The 16,621-nt window shown below is 46.2% G+C and overlaps 1 protein-coding gene across 1 annotated transcript; it reads right to left on the bottom strand.

The window, feature by feature from the left end:
• Positions 1–9,658: 9,658 nt before the first annotated feature.
• On the bottom strand, positions 9,659–15,684 carry SYCE3 (synaptonemal complex central element protein 3). The gene is made up of 3 exons (XM_019548655.1): positions 15,582–15,684; positions 12,993–13,101; positions 9,659–10,389 (listed from the first exon to the last, which is right to left on the bottom strand). Exons 2-3 carry the CDS (start codon positions 13,099–13,101, stop codon positions 10,220–10,222), a joined length of 279 nt encoding a protein of 92 aa, XP_019404200.1. The 5' UTR covers positions 15,582–15,684; the 3' UTR covers positions 9,659–10,219.
• Between the last annotated feature and the right edge of the window lie 937 nt (positions 15,685–16,621).

Below are 16,621 nucleotides of genomic sequence, written 5' to 3' on the forward strand. Positions count from 1 at the left end.
CATGTTGAGATGGCCAAAGTTTGGTAGGCTTCTGCAAAGAGATCCAGCATGGTCTGGAGGTTTTCCTCAGTGTATATTAGCAGTGACGATGGGTAGGGGGGCACATGCACCCCCTCACATGCCATACTCCCTGCTTAAATGATGGGCAGGGAGGGCAGGCAAGAGGACTGGTGCCCACCCTGTGAGCACTGGCCAGGCAGTGGGTGCACCAGATGAAGTGCCATGGCTGTTTCCAGGCCGCTTCCTGGTTGGCAAAATTGGCTGTGGGGGGACCCACCCCCCTGGTCACTGGCTGATTGCTGGGGGAGCAAATGCCCTGCTGACTAAGGTGGCACCAGTCTCCCATGCATACAAGAATGGCACGGTCAGAGTACTGAAGGTCAAGGACACTGGTTATGAAATCCAATCAGTACAGAGAGACAGATCTATAACTTAACTTTTTACTGTCACACTTTAAAAGTGCAAGAATACTTGTATTATGTTGTTGTGGGTAGTTGGTCATGAAAACAAGTAGGTATATGTGGCAGGACAACCTAGGGGTGCCGTGAACTCCCCTAGCGCCCCTACCTACTGTGCCAAATCGGGTCTAAATGCACCTTCTGTATCTCGCCCACCACGTCTTTGATGTTGGTTGTTAAAGGGAGGCTGCCTTCTTGCCCTCCTTGGCACAGTGCCTTGATGTACCAGGGCTCTGTCTAGCTGTCTGCCCGTGCCCTCACAGGCACCTCCTGGTGTCCTCTCGCAGCCTGCACCAGGGCCTTGCCTCTGTACCGTTGCCTGCACCGGGGCTTTGCTCACACTCCCACCCACTGGGCTCCTCACAGTTGGGGCTCAGGCAGCCTCAGCCTTACCTGGCCCCCAGACCCCCTTTCCAGGTCCTACGCCCCACTGGGGCTTCTTGCCTGCACCCACACTGGGCTCTTCCCATTGCTGCCTACACTGGGGCCAGGGTCAGGACACCCCAAAATGCAGCACCCTCTCCAGCACCAGCAACCCCCCCCACTACTGGGGATCTCCTATGAGGCCTCCTCCAACCCCTACAGCCTCACCCGGTCCTCCAGTGTTACACAACAACCAAAACAGAAAACACAAAGCCCCTGAGTTATAACATAAATCCAAAACCAACCTGGCTATCCTTTATATGTATCCCAGCTAGGGTTTCCTCCACCCAGTATCCTTATGCTGATGCTGCTCAGGCCATCATCCTTCTCTACCATGCCTGCCCTGCTTGCTCCAGCAGAGCTCCACATCTCCTTGGCTGCCAGAACAGAACTGACCTTCCAGCCTGGCTGTTTATATGGGCCAGGCCCTGCCCCCTTCTGGTCAGCTGACCAGACTGGTTGTCTCAGCATCCCACACCTGGGCTGCCCTGGTAAGTGGCAGCTGAGCCCACATTACTGTTATCAGTAGCAGGCACCTTAGTGCCCTGCTACAGTATACTAGCTGGTGAGGCTTCAGAGGGAGCACATAGACTGGTAGATCTTGAATTTGTACAGTTCTTCAATTTTCCCTCCAGTTTATACCATATGTTTAGAGATGGCTTGTTTAATACTCTAATACAGTGGTCTCCAAAGTGGGGTGTGTGCATCCCGGGGGTGCGCAAGACAATCCCTTGGGGTGTGCGAAGAAAATATTAGAACTTGTATTTTTATTTATTTTTTTATCTAAAAAAATAAGAAAGAAATTAAGCTTTACTAATATTTAATATACAGATTGACACTGGTGCCCTCACTCAGTCTATATGTCAGACGGTCATGTGTCACGTACGGTACATGAGGTATCCTGAGGGAAAAAGCATTCGTTTGCTTTCAGTGTATTGCGACATATTGCAGTTTGTGTGTGCCTGGTTAAGTGGATTTATGAATTTATATTATCTAGTTTTAACTAAACTAACCCTCACAAAATGGACAAGTGGCTTAAAAAGATTCCTGCAAAGAAACCGTGGATTGAAGATAATACTAATAATGCGAGCACAAGCAAACAGCAAGAAAATGGCAGAGCTGACACTTCTCCTACTCCTAGTTCGAGCTCATCATCAGCCACATTATGAGGTAAAAACAATGACTATTTAATTTCTATTTTTTGTGTACGTTTTATAATGTACATAATATATTAGTACAGTAGTACATGTATATAATTTATAAATAAATAAATACACATATATTGGGGATGAGTGCTCAAAAATTTTTTATTGATAGGGGTGTGCGATCAACAAAGTTTGGAGACCACTGCTCTACTAAAAGATTGATTCTATTTAAATTTGTGTCACTGAAATTTTTGGGACTGACCAGTCCCTTATGGCATTTGGGTAGGCAATTACTTCAAGAGGAGGGTCACTTACCAAGTTTTGGCAAGCTGCCAAGGCCTGCATGGGTAGCCCCACCCCTTGACAGGTGCCCCATCCCTGGTTGCCATCTTGGGACCGGACATCTGTCCCTTTGACCTTTGCCACCGAAAGTCCCCTCCCCTTGCCCTTGGAAGTATGCCTTTGGGGAAGAGGGTTTGCCATCTTAGGGGAAAAAATAAATGATACACTAAAAATTGAACACCCATAATACTATATTTTAATTAACAGAATATATTTTTGTCTGGATTTGTGTGTGTTTTGTACTGTATATATAGAAGTGATTGCATAATAGCTCAACATGCAGTCTTACTCATATATTGTTGGAGTGTGCAGGGGTGTTGGGTGGGGTATGGGGTTTGTGGGGAGCTGTAGGTGGGTGGGTGTGGGGGTTTGTATGGATGTATGTATGTATGTGTGTGGGTATGGCAGCTGCTCAGGTGGTGACTCGGGGGGACCCAGCTGCAGCTGCCTAGGAAGGGGTTCTGCTGCCTTCTCTAGGAACAAGCAGCAGAGCTGCCTCCCAGGGATTTCCCTGCCCACATCCCCCTGCTCCCAGCTGTGGGCAGGGCTGGAGGGTCCTGCCTGGCCTGGCATGGGCCCCAGTACCTCGTGCACCTTACTGGGAATGGCCATTGCGGTGGGAGCGGGAAAGGGGCGCACAGAGCCAGCTGCCTTACTCCCAGGGCTGCCCTGCTGCCCGCATGTGACTGCTGGTGGCAGAAGCCACGGCCCAGTGGTTGGGAACCCCTGGTCTATGGAGCCAGGCTAGGCTGCACCAGCAGGGAGAGAGGGGAGCTAGCCCAGCTTCATATAGTCCCTGCTGGCCAGGACCCCAAACTTCTGCTGCCTTGTTCTGGGCCCCACTGGCACCGTCCCCAGGGCACTGGTGTGGGCCTTGCGGTCCCAGCTGGCTGCCATGCACCCTCTCACTCCCAGCCCCACCTGCCCCAGCCCTGTGGTACAGGTGGGGATGACCATGAACAGCCCCGACCCCATGCGCCCCATGCTTGCCTACCTGGGCTGAGCAGCAGTGACAGGGAACAAACTGGTGCTCAGTGTGGGGGAAAAGTGGCTCCCTCCCTTATTGCTGGCACTCCCTGCTGCAGCCAGCCAGAGCCTATGCGGGGTTGCCTGCATCTCTGCCACATCACTGGTGCCCTGTGGGGCAGCGGTGGCAATGGAGAGCAGGCACAGGGAGCCCTGCATGAGGTCTGAGCGGCTGTAGCAGGGAGTGCCGGTGTTGGGGAGGTAAATTTGCGTTAGTCAAGACGATGAATTTTTATGTCACCAGCTGACAAATACTGGAAACTGAACTGAGACTCACCTATTCATTTCACATGGACAAACAGAGAAGTTGGCACACAATCAGTACCAAATCTTTCACCTCTACAGTTGGTCATTTGTTCTAATCAAGCCTCAAGTCAGAGATACAGCATGTAGATAAAGCACTAGATCCAGATGGACATAAGTGTTGGTTTGGCAGTGCAACAGCTAACTATAGGTGTCTTGCCATGCAGGGAAATCTACAGCACCAAATTAAATATCTAGAGACCTTATCTAATGCATTGAGATAGGTACCTATGAATTGGATCCATACAAAAAAACCCAAAACACATTGAGTCAGCCACCACCTACCTTAATAGGAGATGAGGAAGCATGTGGCTTAAGCCAGTTTCCTCTTAAGTAGTTGGTTAGGGCACTTGGGTAGAAACCCTCCACTTGGTATTCACAGCTATAAACTCTCCTTTGGGGTTAGACATCTAACCTTTCTCACAAAGCATGGAAGTATTCTACTGCCCCTTTTTTCAATGGTCCATTGGGGAGAGGATTCACCTTGCATGTAGGGAAATAAAGTCTCCACCAAAGAGCATTTGATTAAGCATATTCTTTCTTTTGTGCAATGCCTTATCCTGTAGGGTGTTCTGAGGAACCTTAGCTTCTCAGCACTGTTAGGATATAACCCAGAAGCAAACATTTAGGTGCTCAGGGAACTTTACTAGCAAAAACTTAAAACCCAGTAAATTTAGATATCTCCAGATTAGATCATAGAATCATAGAAAATTAGGGTTGGAAGGGGGCTCAGGAGGTCACCTAGTCCAACCCATTGCTCAAACAGGACCATCTCCTACTAGATCATCCCAGCCAAGTTTTGTCTAGCCAGGTCTTAAAATCTCCAAGGATGGAGAGCCCACAACCTCTCTGGATGACCTGTTCCAGTGCTTTACTATCCTCCTCATGAGAAAGTTTTCCTCAATATCTAACCTAAACTTCCCTTATTGCAACTTGAAACCACTGCTTTTCATTCTGTCCTCTGCCACCACTGAGAACAGTCCAGCTCCATCCTCTTTGAAATCAGCCTTCAGGTAGCTGAAGGCTGCTATTAAATCCTCCCTCAGTCTTCTCTTCTGCAGACTAAGTCCAGTTCCCCCCGGCTTCTCCTCAGAAGTCATGTGCCCTCAGCCCCTTAACCATTTTTGCTGCCTTCTGCTGGACTCTCTCCAATTTGTCCACATCCTTTCTATAGTGGGGGGACCCAGAACTGCACAGAGTACTCCAGATGTGGCCTGGCCTCACCAGTGCTGAATAGAAGGGAATAATGGCTTCCCTCAATCTGCTGACAATACTCCCACTAATGCAGCTGGGGGACTCTGATTTAACTTGAACCAGGAAGGGGTCTGAGACAGAAGTTTCATAAACTGGTTTGGCCCAAATCAATCAAACCATCAGGGAGGCCAGGGACCAAGGTTGCTGAGGAAATGGAACTCCTCCTACCTACAAGCAGTTCCTCCAAACTCAGGGTTTGAGCGCAGAGGCATGTAGTATTGGAGGATCTGGCAATGCCTACTGCCCTGCTGCTGTTTGGGGAAAAAGGGAGCTTTTCTCAAATGTCAGACACATGCATTCAAACACATCACAGTGGAGTTAACTAGGGTTTAATTTGGCACATTACGTTCAAGAGCAGATAAAGCACTTGTTGGTATAAAAGCTGTGGTTGCCAGGAAGAGTTGATCCAGCCAGTGTTAAAAGTTAGTACCAGCACACTGTCACTAGGTGGTAGTGTTGCTTCGCATTCTTACCCGTGAAAAAAATGCTGCATCCTTACAGTGACAGGAAACCAATTTATTTTAATGTGGGTTGTCTGGTTTCATCTGCAATCCCACAATGTGCAACAAAGGTAAAAACCAATGTATGTGAAAAGCAAGAAATAAAAACCCACACTCCCCACAACAAGCTCTCTGATTCTCTCACAGAAAAAAGAGAAACCAAACATTTTAGTAGGAAAGGAAACCATAATTACCTCACCACGTAGGATTTCAAGAAACATAGGCTTTGCCATATGGAATGAAGCACACCAGTATAAATAGACTTTTTTAGGATTGAAAGAAATTGTGGGTCAAGGAAATTTATTTACCTTGTTACCTTGAATTCTGTCTTCTGAAAAAGACATGACTGAATCCCTAGGTTTATACCCTAAAGCAGTGGTTCTCAACCTTTTTTCTACCAGGGCTGATTTGCAAAGATTGATGGCTTGTCCTGATCCACACCCCCAGCCCTGCCAGTTCCCAACCCACAGTGTCCCACCCCACCCTGCCCTACCCCAGCCTCCGTGCCTGGCTACCCAGCCACCTTCCCCGGCACCTGGCCCCCCTCTCTGCTATACACTCATCCCTTCCACACACACACACACACGCGAACACTGCCCCCCTGCCCACCCTGACAGTCCCCAAGCCCTGGTCTGCCAACTCCTGTTCCACATACACTTACCTTCATCTGGCTCCCATGACCCTGCCTGGGTGCGTGCTGCCAGCCTGCAAGGGGAAACTCTTGTTTTTACATGCTTTCCTGGGACTTGCAAGTTATGATGTTTCGATTTAAGATGCAGTTTTCAGGAATCAATTGTGTTGTAAGTCTGAGGACTGCCTGTACACCTTAATCTGCCTCTGCTCAAAAAGCAAGTTTTCTACAAGACACCACAGACTTCTTCAACAGAATCCAGACCATCTAACACGTCCCTGAGGGGGCACAGCTGTCTTCCTGAAATACTTTCCAGACCATGGAGTGGACTCAGATTGCAATAATGTACTGCAGAAATCATCCACTTCCCCTGGCTCACAACAACTTCACTTTCAACAATTGTCACTTCCTTCAAACCATGGACCCAGTTATGGTACAAAAATGACCCTCCCATATGCCAACCTTTTCATAAGCCACTTGAGGAAAACAATCTAGAAAACTGCACCAGCTACACTATACCTGTTAGATGGTATTTTCATTATTTAGACTCACGTATTGACTTCCACTCAACCATCATCCCTCAGTTCGCACTTTAACAATCATCATCCTTCAATCAAAAGTTCTGTGCAATACTCCTACACTAACATCAGTTTTCTAGGTACCACAGTCCATATCCAGGATGGTACCCTATAAAGCACTATATACAGAAAATCCACAGACCACTGTAACTGTGCCCATAAGATCAGCAATCATCCCAAACACACCAAAAAAGCTGTTATCTACAGCCAGGACCTCAGATATCACTGCATCTGCTCTGAGAACACTTGTGATGCACACCCGACCAGTCTAAAATCTTCCTCCATAAAACAAGGACACCTCAACAAAGAGATAGCCCATACATTTGAGAGAGCTATCCAGATACCCCACAGTAATCTGCTATAATACAAAAAGAAAACCCCCTGCAACCACCCCTGGTCACCTCCACCCCACACTGAAACCAATCAGAAGAATCACCAGACATCTACAGCCATACTCAACAAAGGTCAGACCTTGAGAGAAATATTCCCAGTCTCTCTGCTCCTGGCTTTCAAACAGCACCCAGCCCTGCCCAGCTTATCATGAGAACCAAACTCTCCACTGTCCAACAGACATCAAGTGGAATGCAGCCTTGCCTTGGCAAGAAATGCTTAACTTGTCAGCACATCTCCACTGCCATTACCCCCCACTCCACACACGGCAGATAAAAATTCCATCAGGATCCATGGTTTCTATACAAGCTTTTCCCAAAATGTGATAAGCCTGATCTAATGCACCGAGTGCTCTCTTGGTAATATGAGTGAAATTAAACAACTACACACCAGAATGAACTGTCACAGAAAACAGAGGGCAGTCACATAGATCATTAGAAATACATGTCTCACAGAATAACTCCCTCTCTGACTTCACAGACAGATTTCACTTGAGCAGGTAGACAATCTAAAAGGTGAATTTAAGAACAAAAATTCATAAGCTTGCTGGACACAGAATCAAGGACTCTAAAAACTGATATCAGGTTTATGGGATTTATATAATTTATCCACCTCCTGCAATTTTACCACACAAGGAAGGTGAGATTGACCCTCCTCCCTTTTGATAGGCCTTGATCTTCCAGCAATTGGCATCTTTTCTTCTTTTGTGTCTGCTGCCCCTGAGCATTTCTCAGCCCATCCCCTATGCTGTGTTTCACTACACTGTGCCTGGCTTGCTGTGATCCAAGACCTGGTAAAGAATGTCTTGCATTTGAAAGCTTATTTAACTTTATTTAAGCTACATAGTTGGTCCAATAAAGTTGATCACCCTAAGACAGGGGTGGGCAAAATACAGCCTATGGGCCAGATCCAGCCTGCCAAGGGATTTTATCCTGCCTGTGGTGGGTCCCTTGGCCCTGCCCAGCATAGGTGCATGGGACAGTTCAGGCTGTGGCATATGCAGTGGGCCCCACCACCCCCAGGCACACAGTGGGGTGGGGTTCGTATGATAGCTGGACTCTGCTTTCTGGAACCCCCAGCTCCTTCTGGCTGCCACTGTCAATGTCACTGCTACCGCCAGACCCAGCCCTACTGCCTGGGCACCCTGGCCTGTCCATCTCGCACCCACTGCTGGGGGTGGTAGACAGAGCAGGCAGGCAGGATCTCAATGGAGACTGGCCTGGGACCCACATGGATAGGGCACACCTGACTGGGTGGATGGGATAGGGCCACAGGAGGATGGGGAGTGGCATCTGGGAACAGGGCAGGGATCTTAGGGCAGTGACTGCGGAGCTGGGGCCTGGGGCAGGCACAGTCTGCTGCCAGCACATCACTGTGATGGATACTGGTTCTATGGGCAAGGATGTGCTGGGAGTGGATCATGGCTCTGCCCTGGGCCCTGGCCCCATGTTCCCAGCCCTGGCTACCCATCCTGCTCCCAGATACCACTCCCCACCCACCCATGGCCCCATCCCATCCACCTGGCCCAGCACGCCCTGGCCACAAGGTTCCTGCCCCTAGGCCAGGATCACTGGGTGGTGACAGCTTGAGGCCAGGCCCCCAGGCAGAGCCACTTAGGGAGATTTGGCAAACTGTTGCAGCATAGGGGGCTGGGTGCTGACCCAGCCTGCAAAAGCTCACCATAACTCCCTATATGGCATCTCCAGTCCAAATAACTGCCTACCCCTGCCTTAAGAAATTTCTGCCTGACTCACTGAATAAAATTTTAGCTTGCTTATTGGTTGCTAAACTCTAGGTGGTGTTATTGGTTCATATCTTGCACACAATTGAAAAAAACCCAACATTTTTTTCTTTCCTCCTCAACTTCAGGAACTCATTAAGGCAAGAAACCAGTGCTTTTGAACATGGTTTATTTGGTTTCCACTGCAGTCCCACAGTCTACACCTTGCCGTCTACGCTACTGCGGTAAGAAAATTCACATAATTCAACAGAGATATCCCATGTACTGTACAATTTTTATACAGTGGAGTCGCATCTTACGCAGGGGTTAGGTTCTAAAGTCAGCGTGTAAGGTGAAAATTGCGTATAGTCAAAATTACCCTTGAAAATCCCTTAAGTTACCCTTCCCGCCGGGTTTGGTGCCGAGCAGCCGCCACAGGGCCTGTACAAGGCATGCAGTGCAACAGCTGCACCTACTACGGGGCAGCGGGGGACAACCTACCGCTGCTGCTCCGTATGTCCTTCCCACTGTTGCGCGTCTTCCACACGCACTCCTTGCCCCTCTTGTCCTCCACTGCCTCATCCTGCCAGAGCAGCCAGCTGACCATGAACAAGCTGCCGCCCCCCAGCCATGCTGGCGTGTGCAGGCAGTACTATGCAGCGCTGCACTATGCGCCGTGCCCTGGCTGGCACCCGGCGGCCAGCCCCAGCAGCCGAGCGCATATAGTTGAATTTGCATAAGTTAACTGCACATATGATGCGACTCCACTGTAATGCAAAAACACAATTTATTTTCCATAAGAAAGGAAGATTTCTGGAAGAAAGTTCTCAGAAAAGGTAAAGAAGACAACCTGCCCTTGCCCCCCCCAAAAAAAACCCAACCCAAAACCAACAACCCCAACAAAACTAACCAACCAAACAGAAACCCTACCTAAACAAGATGAACTAAGGATGTGCAAAACCAAAAATATAAGCTAGCAATTGACTATGAGTCCATTTGACCTACAATGCCATATCTAACGAAACTGGATCAATCTGCATATCTAGCATTTCAACTGTTTTTTTAATTGAAGAATCATAATTTCCTCATAAAGTCTGTTGCTGGCACATCTACTCTTTAGTGGTGATCTGCGGACCAAAATAGGTGTATCTATAATCTGTAAACTAGGTTGGAATCCTAAAGCAAGGAAAATAAGCCGTGCAAGTCTACATAACTATACTACAAAATATAAAATGGGTATAGATCTAAAGAATACATAATTACTTTTTGGTTTTAACAATACATGTATTTTGTAGAACATACCTGTATATATAACCACATCAGTATTTCTTAATAAGCTGGAAGACAATCTGTTTTCCAAGGCCTTTGTGGATCTTTTATGACTGAAAAAAAACAAGTCCAAAATGATCTTCCAGGGAAGGAAATTCTTTCAGAAGGTTTGAAAACAGTTTATTCTTTTTTTTCTCCTCCATCTTTAGTTTCCTTCAGCATTTCTTGCCAGTTCTTCTCCATCTCTTCTTTGCAGTTCAGGAAGGCATCTTCTAGTCGTCTCATCGAGCTGGCCAAATCTGGGTTTGTACGCATTACCACCATGTCATAAGCCATCCAGGTTGCCTGCACTGCAACAAGTATTAGGAAGCTAGCAACATTAGGATGGATGCCAGCAACATTAAGATGGAAAAGAAGCAATGGATGATTCAGGGAAGCATAATGGGAAATAATGCTTCCCAGTTCTGAACAGCACACTCAGCTCAACACTTGCCAGTAATCCTCTATCAACAAATCAGTCAAATCAGTATACATATCAACAAATCAGTATACATATTCCTTATCAATCCCACAATAACAATTCAATGTGCACAGCTTGAATACTCTCAGGCAATCCATGTTAATCAAGTAGTGAGTACAATCTTACAGTAATAAGCAGTCCCACATCTGTCACTAATACTACAGTTAACCAAAGCAAACTGTCCATTACCTTAAGGGCAGTCATACCATAGTAAGCAATTCATGCACACCAGTGCTATTCAGCATGTCAACAAAACCTTATAGGTACAAACCATCTCAAAATATTTTAGAATATTGTCCCTAAGACAAAGCCAAATAAAAGCAAAGGGAGAAATAAATCAGGAGGCAGCTACAAAGCAGACAAGATTTTAAGTCAACATTTACAGTAAGATGGACTGTCAATGAAAGAGAAGGTTGTTAACATGGCAAACGTTGGAAAGAAGACTTTTGCATGAACAGTGGCAGTAGGAGAGAGGAAGCTGGTGCTAGATGAAGTGAGAGGGATGTAGACAAGACAGTGAGAAGTTGCAGCAAATTCACAGAAAGTTTTAAAAACAAGACAGCTGCAAAATGGATTCTGAAATAAATATCTAACAAAGCTAGGCTAATAATTCTTGACAAGTTTTCTGTTTGCAAATTATCCACAAAGATTGTGATTTTCTCAAATTCATGCATTATTTAAAATGGGTTAAAGAATAACTTAATGTGTAGTTTAGGTTAATTAATTCTTCCTCTGCGCATTATTTGTCATCAGTGGTGATGCGAGACTGAGACTAGGAAACTGCCAGTCTAGATAAACCTCAGAAACAGATTTCTGATGCAAACACATTTACAAATTTGGAATGCAACCTTCACAAATATTATTCACATAAATTTAAGTCTGAAACTTTTAAAATTCACTTTAAATTGCTGATTCTGCAAACATCCTTTCTAGTAATTTCATTCATTGGAATATCTACAGAAATGAAAACAGTGGATGCAAACATCCACCAAGCAAATCTGATAATAAATGCAAGAACATATTGTGAAAAATTGTTCAGTATTTCTTTAGCTCTAGTAGTCAAAAGAATTTGACAAGGGAGTGAGGATGAAATGATTATGTTTTCTGTGGGTATGAGAAAATAAGAGCATTCTGTTTTAAAAATGAAAATTCTGTATGTAATTTAGGGAGGTTTTATAGTAACTAACAAAACAATATATGCAGTCTTATGTTCAATAACAGGACAGTCCTGATAACAAATCAGAATTTCCAAACTTATACAGTAATGACTTTATTAATATACCTGTACGGTACTCATATATGATTATAGTTTCATGGTTTGTAGGGTCGGAAGGGACCTGAGTAGATCATCTAGTCCGACCCTTGTCATGGCAGGAATACAATTATGTATTGTATTATACAATTATGTATAATACAATTATACAATTATGAAACATGTACATGCAATTAGGATGGAAAAACACATCCCAGTAAGCAATTATACTTCTGTTTGAGGAACCCTGTATAACTCTAAATGGTTACTTCATACTGGCTTGGCAAAGTTCCTAATGAGCTCAGCCTTAGCTTTCTTAGCAAAATATAGAAGCCATCTGATTACCCAGTTTGAAACCATTTGTGCTATATTAACATAAAGTTTATGTCATAAGAGATGCAAACATTGAGTGTGATCCCCGAATGGGAGGGAGGACTCTGTTCACTGTTTGCTATTCTGTGCCTGATAAGCAATTTAAACAACTAGCATTTCCCAGATCAAGACAGGCATAGGAGAGCATCTTATCTGTGATGAAGCTTAAAAGCTTTAGATTAAACAGTCTGAAGAGGCAGCAATAGGAATATCTTTGTATGAATGCAAAGAAAGGGATCACAAAAATAGTGGAAAAATCTAGCTAGATTCCTGCTCTAAAACGCATACAAAATTTAGATTAAAATCACAGATAAGCCTTTTTTCCCAGTTGGATAATCAGTATTTGTCATTTTCCCAGAAGCACATCCACTGTTTTCCAAAGCTGAGTCTCATTTTTTAAAATATTCTGATAATGTTTTTATCTCTGTAAATTCCTTTGTATCATCTCTGTTCTCACTAGTAGCTCTTTTCAATTTAACATCATCTGCAAATTTCATTTTTGAGCCATTTATGCCTTCCAGATTACTTATGAAGATAGATACCTGTCGTTCTAGGCATTTATAATACACACATCACTAAACTCCACATATCTGAGTATTCCAGATATTTGAGATAGTGCTGGTCTCCACCAACCAGATTCAATTTAAGCTAACATGGTCATTAGTGGACCTCATTCCATCTCCATTTAAATTTCTACTATACGAAGTTTAGAGATCTCTGAATTACCTTATTATTATGTATGCGTACTTGTGTAATGTTTTCATCTTCTAGTAGCAAACTCTATATCCTCCCAAGAAAACCAACCACACCTGATAGTTTCTCCATTTCTTCCAGCAGTTTTTCTAAGTCCCTGTTCAGGTCCTCCAGCATCTTTACCATATTATCGCAGTTTCTTTCTTGAGGTTCATATTTGGCCATCTACAAGAAAAACCAGAGCATACTATTTTGTCCCAATGTGAGGTGTGTGGGAAAATAATACCTTTTTCATGTTTATGGGAAAACTTTAAAAAATGTATCCCTAAAAAGAGCTGTCAAACTAAGTAGACTACATTAGAAATTAAATATAGTACAGTAATTTAGGGCTCAGGCTGAGTAGATGCAGAGGTTTTTTTGCGTCGTATTGCCTTTTCACTTTGAAACCAATACAAGTTGTGGGCACTAACGTTAACTGTCTGCAGGATCAAGTCCATGCTTAGTGAACATTAAAGTTCACTTTACCAGATCATACCACTAAGAGATACTACCTAAGTGTTTGCTTTACTGGATCAAATTCCTTACTCACCTATTCTTGCCATGGCCAATTAATAATTCTTCATATAAGAATTCTTCTCTAGCAAACAATTCTAGTGACATATTTCATATTTGTTTGATGAAAGGTATCTTTATACCACATTCAGGCACTTGTCTAAGTGACCTGATTTTTAGAGGTGCTCAACAGTTCATTAACCACCGCTGAAATTGTGGGAGTTGAGCTCCTCTCAAAATTGGGCTACTTAATTACACAACAAGGTAACAAGCACAGAAGTTTAATATATTAATGCTAGTCAATTAGTTTGATTTCCTGCTGTGAAAGGTACAAGGGGAGAATTCAAAAACTATTAATAGGACCTAGTCCTCATTGTAAAGGTGTTTTTTTTTTAAACTTCTCAGTTAGATTTATTGGGCACATTTTTCTGGCTTTTATTTTTAATAAGTCCTGAAAACAGAACAGTAAATTTTTATCACTTAATTGAAAGCATTTTAAAAGGACTGGTTGTTGAGCTAAAGCCAAGACCTAACAGTAACACACACTTACCCTGAATTTCATGAGACAGGAGGGGTGCTGAAAGATGCTTGAACTCAAACCCCTCCTCCTATGTAAGACAAGGTTGTCTGGGTAAATGTGATATCTAGGGGTGCACCGATAGAGATTTTGAGGGCTGATACCAATAGCCAATTTTTAAGGAGGCATATTAGCTGATACTGACCTGATTTCTTATACAGCTGTGTCCAGCTGGTAAGGCTGTTGAGGTGGAAGGGGAGGGGAGAGGGAAGGGATGTGCGGATGGGGGGAGATCAATGCTCCCTGCAGTGAGGGATGGAGTGGGGCAGGGGCAGGGGCAGATGCTGGCCAGCTGGGCGGCACAGGGTACAGGATGAAGCCGTGGCTTGTCTGGAGGGGGTGGGGTGGGGTGGCAGCTGCAGCCTGCCCACCCCATGCAGATCTGGGGGCACACTGCTGTGCCCCGGCTGGACAGCACCTGTCCCACTCCCTCCCTCACCGTGGGGGGTGTTGATCTGCCCCTTCCCTTCCCCCTCCCTTTCACCACAACAGACTTACACAGCTCTCCACACTGCTGGGCTGTGGTCCTTGGTGCCTGCGTGCTGTGCTGTGGCTGCATGCATGCACACAAATTTATCAGCCACATCGGGACGATCTCTGATACAGCTGATTTTCTTTATATTGGTGCCAATGCAATATCAAACCGATGGATCTGTGGACTGCTAATGATATCTTTTATTAGACCAACTCAGGAGTTAGAAAAATTGTTCTTTGCAAGCTGTGGGTACAAACACTCTTGTTCAGGTGCAGAGCGAGCCTGTTGATATACTGAAGAAGGGTGCTTGTGCCCAGAAGCTGGCAAAGAACAATTTGAGTTGATCTAATAAAAGATACCACATTCCCCCAAACAACGTTGTATGCCTACGTCCTTAGACCAACACAGCTACAATCAACAGCCCTGCTCCTAAGTAAGCCCTTTTTCTTGCATCACAACGTTTCATCAAGCTTGTATTAATACATAGAGGTCCAAGATATGCTAGTTCTCTGCTGGTGAGATAAACACTTTCTACAGATACAGAGCCCTCATCTCCGGGCTGGCAACATCACTCCACCTCTGCCCAGCTAAGTTGGGCTTCTGCAGCCACCTGGCAAGTAACTGAAGGTTCACAAAGACACTCAGCCACCTGCCCCAGTCTGTTCAACAGCAGCCGGTGACCTTGCAAAAAGCAGCTGTGTGTAGACACTGCCTGAACCATACACCATTTCCAGGGCATGAAAAGATGGTAGGTAGGTAGGTAGGTGCTAGGGTTCCAGCCCCTGGTGCTTGTGCACTATGCTGCTGCCACAAGATTGTGATGGCAGCAGTGCTGGGGACATAATTATCTGTCCACAGACAGGCATGCATATTGTATCGATTTGCTTCTACCTCCTCAGAGGGAGGGAGGACAAATCCTGGGAGGGTACTCTCTGCCACTCCCAACCTGCTTTTGTCCCTCATTTTGACCCCTCAACGTCTCTTTACCCCAGGAGAGCTCCCTTTACCTGCTCCCCCAAATCCCTCACACCATCCCTCCCATTTGGGAATCCCCTCTCCAGCTCCCACCAGACCCTTCTCACTACGCAGGGGATCACTAACCCTAAACACCTTCCCTCCTCCACCTGAGGGGATCCCTTGAGCCCCCTCTCCGGGTGTGGTCCCTTTCAGGCAGCGCCCTTCCAACGGCCGCCAACGCCTCCCCTCCCCCTTCCCCGCCAAAACCAACAGTGCCGTGCCCGGCCCCACCCCCGGCTCTGTGATGTGCCTGTCAGCTCGACAACACGGAAACGAGACACAAAGCGAGCGGGCGGAGACGGCACCCACAACGATTGCCGCCCCTTTCCCTCGGTCCCGCCTCGCAAGTCCCCCATAAATCCCACGTAGCACGGGTGGCGGGACCCGAGGCGTTAGGTCGGGCGGGCGGCGCGAAAGGGGAGGAGAGGCATTGCCGGGACGTCGCCGTGGCGGAAGCTCATAGGCTGTATCCTCAGTGTCGCACCCGGCCTCCCCAGTGCCCCGACACGGGGTGCTCAGCAGATCGAGCCCGGTTTTGGCAGATGCTGCTGTGCTCCCAGTGACAGCTGGGAACATCCCTGCTGCAACCGCCGGGGAAGGAAACAGCCCCTGGGAACAAAGCACCAATTCATCCCGCCGCAGGGACGTGGCGAGCGTGTGTGTGTGTGTGGGGGCGTTAAAGCAACACAGGCTCAGATGTATCGGATCCCCTCTGATCCGAGGCTCCCCGGCCCCGCTGGAGGCTGAAGGAGGCAGCCTGCCCGTGGGTCCACAGCCCTTGAGTTTCCCCGCTACAAATCCAGGGGCCTTGGACCCCCCTGGCCCGCTGTATGTCTCTCGGGCAGACCCTCGGCAGAGCATTCCCTGAAGTGACCCTCAAGGACCTGCAAAGAGCCATTATTTGTGTTTCCAGGGATAAGTGACAGCGTTGCGGTAATGCTTTGGCCGCAGGCACATAGGAATAGGAAGGAGATACACACTTATTAAAATAGGGTAGGTGTCTCTTGTCCTCTGCACAAAGTGCGTCAGAATTTAGAACATAAGAAATGCCACTTACTGGGTCAGACCATAAGTCCCATTTTGCCCAATCCCATTTTGTCAGAGAATCATAGAAAACAAGGGTT

The sequence above is a fragment of the Crocodylus porosus genome, unplaced genomic scaffold (genome assembly GCF_001723895.1).
Source record: "Crocodylus porosus isolate Cpor-Errol unplaced genomic scaffold, CroPor_comp1, whole genome shotgun sequence".
Classification (NCBI taxonomy): Eukaryota; Metazoa; Chordata; order Crocodylia; family Crocodylidae; genus Crocodylus; species Crocodylus porosus.